General features: G+C 41.3%; 1 protein-coding gene across 5 annotated transcripts in view; it reads right to left on the bottom strand.

The window, feature by feature from the left end:
- RASAL2 (RAS protein activator like 2) overlaps nucleotides 1–13,249 on the bottom strand; it is a 291,616-nt gene that overhangs the window by 150,069 nt on the left and 128,298 nt on the right. For all 5 annotated transcript variants that reach the window (XM_019500281.2, XM_019500284.2, XM_059728343.1 and 2 more), the window contains exon 2: nucleotides 1,447–1,574. In XM_019500281.2, coding sequence (XP_019355826.1) covers nucleotides 1,447–1,574 — 128 coding nt within the window. The remainder of the gene's footprint in view (nucleotides 1–1,446; nucleotides 1,575–13,249) is intronic.

Below are 13,249 nucleotides of genomic sequence, written 5' to 3'. Positions count from 1 at the left end.
AAATTAACACTCAATTATTGTGTGATTACTGTTTATATATGCTCTTTAGATAATTATTTAACCCAGTGTTTTTCCAAATGACACTTATTTTATAAGGTATGTCCCTTATGCCAAGTATATAACTGGCAAAATGAAAACCACATGTCAAACTAAACTGTAGCCCCAAATATGTTAAAAAGTACTCAGCTACCTTAGCCCACCACCTCACATGTTCACTAGTACATGTTTTAAATGATGGAAAACTTCATTTTATAAAAATAAAAGCCTGCCCTGGGAACTTTACAACTGTTTTCCCCAAAAGTAAATAACTGTCTCCTAATATTTCACCGACTCAGGCTCAAAATGGACAATAATTCATTGCTTTATCAGAGACAGGTTTTAGGTCCAATAATTTGAGACTGTACAGAGCCAGATATAGAAGCCTAAAATTGGTGAAAAATGGAAATTCTTATTTCACCTCTAGACCTATGGAATCCCCAAGATAGATGTAAGTCATGGATAATTTGCATTTTAAAAAATCTATTTTAGGTCATCTTGGAGGCTCCTATGACATCTGTATGACTGGATTCACATTATGTAGGAGACCAGCTTTCCAGGCAGAAGCATATAAAAACAGGATCAATACCTTTAAACCTAAAGTCTGTGAAACAGATCCTCTGTAACATTTTACATCTAGGTATAATATAATATGGTAGCATTGTGCTGAGTACAGATTTCTCAGAAGATTTTTAGGAATGACAGTGAGAACCAACTCATGACAAGTAGAGCCACATCTAAGTCATGACAATATAAACTTCACAACACTGCATATTCCACACATACAAATAAAAAAGCTACGATAGCTCTGAGCACTCCTTTGTGAATGATACTTGTTCTTGTTTGCCAATTTACTGAGCAAAGGGCACACCTGTTTTAGTTACCGTCTTGTCTGACAACAGCAAAGATAATTACACAATATGAAGTTTGCAGATAGCTTCTTCTCTTTCCAGTATGCTAACCCACACAAAAACCTGTATTTCCATACTGCCACCATACTTCAGTCTACACTGAAAGCAGGTGGTGCAAATGGGATGCAATCAGGCCTAACCATGCTAGTTTTACTTCAGTTAGCACACCACTTCAAAATGCAGCAGCACAAACTGGGGAATCCCACAGGGAACCCTGGGCATATACCTAGGTTGCTAGCCCACGCTGAAACTTGTGCTGTTGCTTCTTGTCTGTTACTGGGACCTGATCAAACTAGATTAGGTATGCAGGTATGCCTATCCATGTTGCCATCACCCTTCCTTGCATAGACATACCCTAAGACTAGTTTGGTTTTCTCCTCTCAGCCAAAGCCATGACCCCTGAGTCAGATGGGGGAGAAAAAAACCAAAAACCTGTTTGGCTGTTTCACAGATACTTTTGAAAAGGGAAAATCCCCTGGTGATTAGTAGTGTATCTCACCTCCTTTTCCTTGTTGAGCAGCACCAGCTGGCTGTCTGTCAGTATGCAGTACTTTCTCTCCCATGTTGTACTTTCAGCACAGGGAGACTGGCCACAGGAGAGTCTGTGAGTAGCTGGCCCTTTCACATCTGTAAAAGAATATAAATAGAGTCATTAGAGCGCGCTGTTAACCACCCAAGTGTTGTTGAATCTCTGTATTAAGAAGCACTGTAAATTTGCAACTTATTTTTAAAGAGTGCAAGTTTCAGGGTATTTAAGCATAGAAGATTAATCCTACGAGGCATCTGTGCAGAACTTTTCACAAATCACAATCAGATATATAGAAGTGAAGAGCCCCCTCAGCATGGACGGCTACCTGGCAGTTCCTTCTTTTCAGGAGGGGAGCCCCTCAGTGGAAGTTCAGACTCAACCCCCTTTTAAAGAGAGATTCAGATGATGGTTAATTCACCTAAAGCAGGAGCGGGTAATTATTCCGGGCCGAGGGCCACTTACTGAGTTCTGGCAAGCTGTTGAGGGCTGCATGGGTAGCCCCGCCCCTTGACAGGTGCCCTACCCCCTAGTTGCCATCTTGTGACTGGAAGTCCTGCCCCCTAACCCCTGGCCTTTCCCACCAGAAGTCCCTCCCCTTTCCCCTAGAAGTACTCCTTTCAGCAAAGGGTTTTGCCATCTTGGAACGAGAAAAATACCAAATTATATTCTAAAAAGCAAACATCTACAACACACATTAATTTGATTTAAAAAAAATGTTTGTCCTGATTGACATGTGTTTGTGTACTGTACACAGAGGTAATTGCACAATAGCTTAAAATGAAGACTTACTCTTGTATATTGTAGGGGGTAGGGGCATAGGGGTGGGCGTGTGGGTGGGTTTGTGGGATGAGGGAGCATGCGGGTGTGCATGTGAATATGTGGGGTGGGGGTGGGAATGGGGTTTGTGGGATGTTGTGTGTGGGGGGAGGGTGGCTGGTGTGTTTGAGGGGGTGTGGGGATCGGTGTGTATAGCAGTGCGAGGGGGGAAGGGTGAATGTGTATGGTGGGGTGTGCATGTGTGACATCCTATGGAAACGAACCCACCCTCCTGCTTCTGGCCCCACGGTACCAGCGTGGGCCCTATGCTCCCATGGTCCAGCCATACAGCCGGAAGCCATGTGGTGCTGGAGCAGCCGGTGGCTGGCAGGAATGCAGGGAAATGGAAGTGGGAGTGACCGGGCGTGTGGGAGTGCAGTAATAGCTGGGTGGGAGCGTGGGGCCTACGTCAGTGTCCTGGGACCAGTGCCAGCAGGGCCCAGAGCAGGGTGGCAGGAGCAGGGGGGGGGCAGGAGTGACAGGGGGATGGGGATGGGGCTTGCTTCTGGGCTGCTGAGTCCTGCTGGCTTCCTCTGGGTCCTATTGCCCCTTGCCTATCAAAGATGACAGGAGCCATCAGGAGCAGATAAATATTAATTTTTAAGGGCCCCGTGGGCCGGATAGAATGGGCTAGTGGGCTGGGTTTGGCCCACAGGCCATATTTTGCCTGTCCTTGGCCTAAAGTCATGAAGCTAATCAGTTGCTGAGTCAGAAATGGGATTCAGACCCGTCATACACTTGGGGTAGTTGGGTGAAGGGGTCTAGTCAACAGGGCGCATTGATTTTTTCTAACCTTGCTTTATAAACTGCCACTTGAACTCTGTACATCTCTAAGAAGACTTCTCCAGGATTAGGAAAATTATATCTTAACTAACCTATCATCATCTCCAAAATTGTCTTTGCCATAAATATCACATGATGGAGAGTGCTGTACCCCACATACAGCACTCTCCATCAATGAGCAGCCAAGCCTGAAGTAGCAGGAGATGCCACACAATGTGTAGTGCATTGACAGTGCTATTGCTAACTGGAGTAGTAGTGGGCATAGGTAAGGACTGAAATATACTGCCAAAAGTTTTGTAAGAAGCCCATCAGAGGGATGGGATAGGGCAAGAATTCTGTTTGAATCATAAAAAAGCACACTCCTGAAGAAGAATGCATAGCCCTGGTTACCGTAATCAAAAACAAAGAATCATGTATGGCTTCTAAATTCTGAAATGTTGTCTATTTTTGTAGCATTATCTTTTGGTTTTGTTTGTATTTTTGTTTAAAAATACTTTATTTGTTCTGATCCAAGTGATTCCTAATATTAAATTTCCTTTTGCTAACAACCCATGCATAAAACTGGTATTTGTCCACAGTTAAAAATACAGACGATTGTGGCAACTATAGCATACCTTTACCACTAGAGGCCAGTGAATCCTTAGACACAGCAACATTTACCCAGTTTTAAGAGGAAAAAGTATAAGACAAAATACAAGGATTAGCCATAAATATTTGGCCCTTCTGTAAAATGCAGTCCTGCTTAGAGGTTATACATACTCCTAATACGAACTTAAGATCAATATTAGGAATTTTTATCAAATATAAAGTATCTTGTAAGTCTGAAAATTCATAGGACTATGAAAACTTGTAAACACTGATTCTTCTCTATATACTGAAAACTTGATATAGGTTAAGACAGTTAAATTAGGATTTTTGGTGACCATTCAGAAAACTTCTAAGTGCACAACAACTAGAGACCAACTCTACCATCACAAATTGACAATTTAGATGAGTACCAACTAAAGCTATCATTTTTTCTTTCTTTGCCAGTTTCTGAAGCACATATGAACTTGTTACATTTCAAAATGCTTCTAAATCTTATACTGAGCTAGCTCAGAAGCGACTTAGGCACAAATTCCATCATTAGGAAACAGGTCTTGTCAACATTCACTGGCCACTGTAGACTGTCTCAAAATCAGATGAAAACATATGCATGTCAGTCTTATAAATAGCATGTTAATCCTCCAGATAGGTTTTTACTACTGGACTAACCAAGCCTCATTTGATGTGAACATATAACAATGCACAAAGAATTTACTGGATCTGCAGCTTAGATCATTTAAAACAACAACAAACACTCAGAATTGCTAGTTCTAGTGTAGAAGCTATATGTGACTTGTACACCTCAAAAGGTTTTCACATGATAATTTCTACAAAGTATAGGTTCTGTCAGCATCCAGTATTTCTATCGGCCTATATGAAGTAAAGAACATAATGATTTCTTCCACAGAACAACTACAGCATTTAACTGAGTCATCAGGCATAGGAGGGCTAGCCACAGCAATGCTGTCAAGTGGGCTGGCTACATCAAAACAGCTTCCCACGCTGACTATTGGCAAAGTAACATGTGATCTTGGTGAATGGAGCTGCCAATAGGCAATAAGGAATATACATATCAATGGAGAGCGATGAATGTCTGGATAAAGCCTCACCATGTCTGCACATTGACTGAATAGCACCTACAATAGGAAACAGTACAGAGGGCTGCAAGCTAATTTTTCAGTCTGGAAACCACAGTTTGGATGCTCAGACTACATCCAAAGCCTGTACTGTGCACTAATGAGAAACTTGAGTATACGTTACATAGGGAACTTACCACAATAAAATGTATTTTTCCTTGGAACAAATTCATGTACGTGGAATAGCTTCTCTGCTCTTGCACTAAGCAATGTCTCCATACAATTTAAAAGTTATTTTTCAGTTACTATTCCAAAGTGACCACTTTCTCCAGAGCCTTTTTTTGCAACAGCTGCAATAACTAAATCTGGAAAGCATTATACTAGTTTTGACCAAAGACCCTGTAGGACACACATGCTACTGCAGTACCATGCCCAGCATCATAGAAAAGTAGGGTTGGAATGGACCTCATGAGGGTCCCACAGATGTGCATGATTGCTTACACATTATGGCAGACAACTGTTCTATTTTCTCGTATTCCTCATGTTAACTCTTTATCCCACATTTAGACTTCAAGAGATTAAACAGTATGTATAATGGAGATTAAAAGATTTCAGTAGAGCAAAACATCAGCTTCTCTTACTAGCTCCCATAGGATTAAACAGTCACCCTCACCCAATACTTGAAAAATTATGGAAAATTGGATATAAAAATTGAGATCTGTCACTAGCTGTGGTGTTACACATCTTCTCCTAGGAAAGACTCAAAGCTGAGAGTCAGCTTATTTCTCAGTGTAAGGCAATATCCTGAAATAAATCGGCTCATACACAAAAGCACAGGAAGATTCAGAAGGCAACATATTAAAAGAAAATGCTGTAATTTTGACAAGCATTTGGACATGGTGTAAATTTAACTGGATTTAATGAATTTCATTACATGCATCTGGAAGACTGAATGCTGATTTTAGGCCCTGCTGAGGTTACACAGGGTATGGACATATTAAGCTGAAAATCTGAAAAAAGCAAGCAGTGGTGACAGAAGATTTCTTCCTATAGTCTGACGCAATTCATTCCATTCTGTATTGTTACAATGGAGGTATTCAAGGAAGCAGATCAGATTGTCTACCCACAGGATTAAAGGTCATGCCCTGTTCCCCTTCAAATGCTAATATCAGTTGTGTAACAGCTTTAAAAAATTGGTTTCTGTACATCTTCCACTGCTGAACTGAGGAAGAAAGCACCACTGCCCGCCTGCCACATCACCTGACACAGCTGAAGATCTAAAACTGCATTGTTCTTTTTTTCCCCTGTGGCTTTGGAAAGGCCATTAGGAATGTCTATAAATATCCACAAAGGCCCTTCCTCTCAGCTGAACGGCAACTTGTATTTTATCATTCTCAAACTAGAAAGCAGATCTAAGAATACAAACAATGGATGCACCATGACAAGATAAATAAAGGGGGTTCTTTGGGTGCAGGACATCAGGGAAGCAAGACAATAAGCCAGCATCCAAATGTATCCATTCAGGAAAGACACTTCATGAGAACCGATGGGATTTTTGGGGATTGGTACTAATCATGTAGTGCAGCATTTTTTAATAAAATCTCTAACAACAGTCAAAACAGGTGGAAAAGTCTAGTAAATTTTCAAAGCCAGTTCACAGTAGTACAGAATAAGACAATGAGTTCCAGGGGTTGACAGCTATTATCTGGTCTCAATCCACCTTTCCATTACAGCAAGAAGAGCATATCCTCTCCTTCCTTCAATGCCAGCAAAAGATGTCTTGAATTAGGAAAAAGAAGGGACTATTTTTAATCTTTAAAAAGGAGACTATTTTCCTAATGAAGAAAAGTATACAAACTGAAGGATATAGCATTAAAAATGTTTGCAGTTTTAATGCTCATAAGGTCAGCCCAAAACATTCTGTACACATGACCTAAATTCTTTGTCAAGACTAGGGAAGGGAAAAATCAAACTATGTATTTTACTTGCCTTGTAAGTAACACCACGTCTGATTACAGTCACGGATTTTTAAAGCTTTGTTTCCTTGGCTCTCACTTTAAATAAAAAGCATGAACTTTCCAGGATAAAAGGATAAATGAACAACTTAAAACCGAGTAGGACCTAATGCAGTTTATAAATGTTCCAGTACTACAGTGACCACTACCAAGATGGTCATAAAAGCAGTTAATAAATTACACAGTTCAAAAAGCACAAAATACAAGAGTCCTTACTTGAGAATTTCCAGTTAAATGTTGATCAACCAAGCAGCAGAGACATTTTATATTACAAATTAGCCACAAGGATGTGGGGTTTTTCCTTTTAAAGAAGACCTATACCTAACACCAGGATGATGACAAATGCAGCCCTTTTCTGAGGTGTCAGAGCTAATTTTTGCAGCACATGCTCATGTTGAAATCTTGATCCTGCTGAAGACATTGCCAAAACTCACTGACATTTACTAGGGCCAAGATTTCACTCCAAATGTTTCTAATACAGCTGTTTGGCAGCTGTTTTTCATAAGTAAATTAATAGCAAAGTCAGCTCATGGGGTGTTTGGGGAGGGGGTAATTGTTCTTTTCTCTTTCTTTCTCTCTTTCTTTCCAAATAAGTAGCTCTAACATGCTTTGACAACAGGTTCACGTGAACGGTGTCAGTGTTTCCATGCTGTTTAAAATACTTACCATGGTGACAGGTTCTCAAAGGATATTGGGTAAATGCTGTCAGCAATATGTTTGGGCAAAGCAGTTCAGTTTAAATAAGCGTTAACCTGAACCATCAACTCAGTCTTTGAACTGAGTCTGAAACATCAAGCTTTACTACTACTCTAAAGGACAAGCTGCGTGAACAGCTTCGATTATACTATACTGATTATGCTTTGACGTTTGATTATACAAACCTAAACCCTGACAAAGCCAACAGTATAAAGGAGGGAAAAATCATATTTGTGTCATGGCATTTCATTCCCATGGTAGAAACTGCAGTTCCTAACAGGGTAGCTTTGCCTTAAAAAACAATCTCTATTTGCAATGGACAACAGCAATTGCCTACTTAGAAAATACATGTATGATGTATTTATTACTTCATGCAATCACACAACTTTTAGATGAAGACCTGCAAGGAATCTGAATCTGCTCTACTGCAGAAGTAGAGGCAAGAAAAATTTAGAGGCAAAAGACAATTTAGGCATTTGTCATTGGCATCAGGTGCAATTAAAAGACAGCAATCTCTGGACTTCTAGTTGGGAGGGAGGAGAGGTGGCAAGGGAAATATGGGAAGAAGTTCTTCAAGGAACAGACTCCATTAGGAAAAATCTAATCAACAAAAAACTGGCACGTTTTGTGAATCTGGTTTCACTAGACATTTTTAATTTCTCAAATATCCAAATCCTCAATAAAATGAAAATGTTACCTGAAAGCCATGTTTCACAAGCAAGCAGTAGTATGGTACCTGGAATGAAATTTTTCAAGGAAAAGCTAAGGTTTTTGTGAAATAATTTAGGGGAAATTAACAGATGGCAAATGCCCCACTGTGTTCATACAGACACAAATGCAATGTCCCACCTGGAGGCACTGAAGGGCTGGAAATGAAATTTGGCTATGTTTTACTCACTTGTACTAATTCAGATTCAGATTCTAAAATCAGATGATCTGTTTAAAAAACAGATGCCATAAGACTTCCCTGCATTAAATTTTGTTTGAATTAGAATATAGCTAAAACTATGATAAACATTTCACAAGAGTAGAACTGGTAACCCTAGCATTTTGTTAAAACTACAACTGGGCTAATTAACTCCAGGCTATTTAAGATTCCATTTAAAGTTCCTGCCAGATATATTTTTCATTTCATACCCTAAACCACTGCATGATGTGGCTGTATTTCAACCAATAGCCAATTTTAATGGTAGCTGAAAAGATCTCTCTATATTATTTTAAGTGTGTAAAGCATGTGGGGATCCTTTAGGATGAAAGGCACTCTATTTATGCAGGATGTTATTACAGAGATAAGCATCTAGTACAAATTCCTTCTGTTATATTTAGTATCTGCATCCAACAAACATTAACATGCACATGACTCGCCTCCATTTGAACTGAATCTAGTCACTGTTCTCTGGCAGCTGATAGATGCTTAAATACTTGTACAGAAATTCAATACCAAGAGTGGGAGGTAAAGAGACTCGTCAAACCATCAGTTCTCAGTGATCTGCCAAGGCCTTCTCACACCAACTGGTTATAGCCAACACAACCTGAGAAATCCAAGTTCCACTGAACAAAGCCATAAAAAGCCTGGCTATGCTAACAAGGTGGACTGTGTTAAACAAGTTTAAGGCAGGGGTGTAAAACATATGGCCCAAGGACCAAATTTGGCCTGCAGACTTTGCCCCATCCCTGACAGATAGGGGACTTTCCCATGGAAGCAACCAAAAGCTGCCAGGTGAGAGTCATGGTGCTGAAGCCACAGCAATACCAGCAGAACAAACCCAGTGCCATGGATTGTCCCTGCAGCAGCAGCCAAGCACCTGAGATACCCTGTGGTGCTGCTGGGGCTCCAGCACTGTGGCTCTTGCCTGCTTGACTGCCAAGCACCCAAGCAAAAGCATTGGTGATGGTGTCCCAGCAGCACCATGTAAAAAAGCTTGACACAGGCCTAAATGAGTTTGACATCCCTCGTTTGAAGAACCTGCAGCACCTTGGACTAATGGCTTGACCTTGTACCACAGTGCCAGGTGCATTGGGAAACTGAAGCTAATCCTCTACAGCTTTCTTAATTTTCTGTAGAAATAGGCAATCAGATATTGGTAACCTATTAGCTGTCTGTTTACATTTTCTTGGACTTTGGCTAAACAAGGGGAGATACGTGCCCAAACTGTTACTATGAATTATTTAAAATGCTGATTTCCCCAGTGTAATATTGAGGATTATATTAGCAAAGGAGGAATCCACATAAAGACATCCAACTGCTTCATGTCATATTAAAAAAAATACAGTGTTTCTCATTCTGGTACCTAATGGTTCAGTAGAACAACATAACTGATCAAAAAGGATCTTTACTTCTTCATTTAGACTGGGCTTGTCCAACTGGTGAGCTGCATATGGCCCACAACGGGGTTAGTTTTCAGCCCCTGGGCTTCTATCCAGCCATTCATCCCCCTATTGCTCCAGCTGTTGCTGCTGCAGCCAGGGTTTTGAGGCTCCCCCTCCCACCCTCAGCTTTTACTTCCTGCTCCCACCCACAGTGGAAGGGCAGGACAGCCCACAGGAATAGGGGAGCCATGAGGGATAGGAGGTAGGGGCTGCCCATGTGCCTGGTAAGGTTGGGGGCCACCAACATGTGCTGCAACAGTTCCCATGCAATGTAGGGGGGTGACGGTGGAAGTGGGGGGAAGAGGGGAGGGAAATATGCATGGCTTAGGGATCTGTGGCTTGCACAAGTGGGCCTCCAGAGTGTGCAGCCCTTGGCCTAGAAATTGGACAGCCCTGATTGAGACATTTGGGCATCTTCTCTCTGAGATGCAGATTAAATATATTTATAACTAAGTATGTCCCTTAATTTGAGAACATTTGCATTGCTAGACTTGCAAGTGATTTTTTCTGTTCTTAATCTGATTTCAGTTTAGAGTCTGAGGAGTGCATTCCCTGTTACCAGTAGAATAGGAACTTCTAGTGGAAAAACTGAATTCAAAACATGGTATGTAAAAGGACCCCATGACTAATGTGAGGCTTCTAGAACCAATACATTAATGGGAGTAAATGCACTTATTTCCTAGATTCCCCCCCATTTCAGAGCTCAGGCAATAATCTGATTGGTTACATATACATTTCTTAAACTCACATTTATCTTGTTGAACTCTTCTATCTTCTATTTCAGTGCGGGCCAACTTTTTGACAGATGTGACACAAATTAACTCCACACCTTCTACAAGCACCACTCAGCTCCCCTTGCCCTCCCTAATCTGCTGCTCTGCTTTCTGCTTCCCACCCTATGCTACCTACTTAATTTGCTGCTTTGTTTTCTACTTCCTCCCCTATTTGCTACTGTGTTGCCACCCCCCACCCCACCCCACCCGCCTTGTGCTACACACAAAGGCTGCTTGTGCCACTTGGGGCACCCATCATACTGCAGGATGGCCACCTCTGCTCTATTACAAGGGATATAGGTTGTAGCCATGTTGGTCTAAGGACACAGGCAGGCAAGGTTCTATGGGTAAATCTGATATCTTTTATTAGACCAACGCAAATAGCTAGAAAGATTCTTCTTTGCAAGCGTGCAGGTATAAATAAGTAAGCATCAGATATAAATAAATAAGCATCCTCAGCCTGATGAAGGGTATTTATACACAAAAGTTTGCAAAGAAGAATGTTTCCAACTATTTGAGTTGGTCTAATAAAAGATATCAGATTTACCCAAAGAACCTTGTCTGCCTATTACAAGGGAGGAATTTATGTGCCTGCATTAGCTATAGCAAATTTCAGAAGAGTCATACCAGGTATTGATCAGTGCTAGAAACCTATGAGGAAATCTGTTACCTGCAATTTGGTGGTGGAAGGGTCAGCTCTTTCCTCCATCTCTCTCATAAAAGCAGCAGTTTGTTCTAGCCACAGAAAAAAACAGGAACCTGGAGTTTTAAGAAATTTGTGGAGATTAAGCTATGTCTTTTAGGTCAGAACCCTGGGGAAAATTGCTATTTTTTGGTAGAGATATTTTACATAATAGTTTAAAAAGATCCAACGATGCAAGACAGAGTGAGTTATGAAGCAATCAGCTTAATCCATATCAAGTAGCACCAAAGGCTTTTTAGTAACTGAAAGAACAAAAACAAAGTACAACTTGTCTGTGTCTGATGTATCCCAGCAACCTTATCAGGAAAGTGCTTCCTTGATCCCTCTGCTGGTTTTCCTGGTTTTACTCTTCATTTAATATGAAAAGGATAATTCATTTTCCAAATTTATGAAAAATATGTTTTAGGGGAGGAAAAGTATGATGAATACCCCAGCTGACCATAAAGCATAGGAAGTTGGCCTGTACAGCTGAACTCCCAGATGGCTCCTGCCAATTTACCTTTGTCTTGATTCACAACATGTGCTATTTCACATATCTCCCCTGAGGAGAGGTTGATAACTGTCTAGTAATTCTGGCAACATGGCCAACTGTGCATTTGAGATTAGGCAAAGACACCCATTCTCCCTTACTTAGGACCTAAGCAATTTCAATACTAAATCCTTTTAAAAAAATATGCACCAATGTATTAATCAACTTCATTCCCTAATGTCAGTTATCACAGGCTTTATTACTCAGTAATATCCAACTGCTTTGGCAGATACTGAGTTTATTGTGCTGTTTTGCTAATATAGATAGCAGCGGTCCTTCTAAAAGTAAAGACCAAACAGCTGATAGCACAAGGAAAATTAGAGAAGGCTAAAGGTAGTCTATGATGACTCAGCTAACAGTCTGACAATGAGCTTTTCATTACTGCAGAGAAACCCCCTTTAAGCAAAGGTGAGGAATCTCTTGATGGCAATTTAATGTTGGCCAATTAAGGACCTTATTACATCTTAGGCTGTGAGCCACACAAAAAGGCTGATCGGTGTTACTGCTAGTTTGGTCTGGAGTGGTTACACCCTTAGTCTAGAAACCTTCTCTGACTGTCCCTCATCTGCACAGGTGTGACTTGCCACTAGAGACCTGTTGAGGAGGAACAGGAATAGGAGCTGTAGCTGTGAGTTGCCACTAGAAGGCTGGTGAGCCAGGACAGGCTGTATGGGCAGGGCTGTGAGAGATCTTGGGATACTGGAGGACTTCAGTTTGGGTGACCCACCTGTGGGGAGTGGTCACACCTTAACGGAACTGGAGTTGGATTATGCAGACCAAAAATAATCCTGCCCTGGAGTAGCATAATTTTGAGCTGCATAATGAATCCTTAAAATTTCTTTAAGTTGTTAATGTGCAGATAATCCGGGGGTTAAGAGCTCCAGGATCTGCCCAAAATTACCATGTAACAAGGCCCTAGCTTGAATATTGTTGAGCACTGTAAGCTTCTTACATGCTGCACAGCTGATTGCAGAACTTGAAAAGAGTAACTGATCCTCATTTCTCTTGACTGTCTCCCTTAGCCTTTCAAGTCTTGTAAAATGTGTATGCCCCAGGGATGATAAAAAACAGGATGATGAAAGCAGAAGAGAAAAAATTAACACGTTTTGAGTAGGCCAGTTTGTGAGTGTGGACAGGTCACAATGCTTACAGCATTCTAGATATACTAGCCCATTGCCTGTCGAGAATGACAGGGAGCAGGGAGGACTAGGATGCAGTGCCACCACCTAACGCCCCATGCTGCCACTGTTCTGCCTCTTGCAGGGAGCAGGATACGGGAGCTGAGGCCAGCGCTGCTGGCCTCGTCTCCCCCACCCTCTGTCCGGTCCTCAGTGCAGCTCTGGAATCATGGCTGTGCTCCCCCATGCTTGGAGTACTTTGATTGGCTGTTTCCATCAGCCAATCAGAGTGTGAATAAAGTGTTACGG

Source organism: Alligator mississippiensis, chromosome 5 (genome assembly GCF_030867095.1).
Source record: "Alligator mississippiensis isolate rAllMis1 chromosome 5, rAllMis1, whole genome shotgun sequence".
Lineage (NCBI taxonomy): Eukaryota > Metazoa > Chordata > Crocodylia > Alligatoridae > Alligator > Alligator mississippiensis.
Note: the sequence above shows the minus strand (reverse complement) of the source record. Positions and strands in the feature narration are given on the sequence as shown.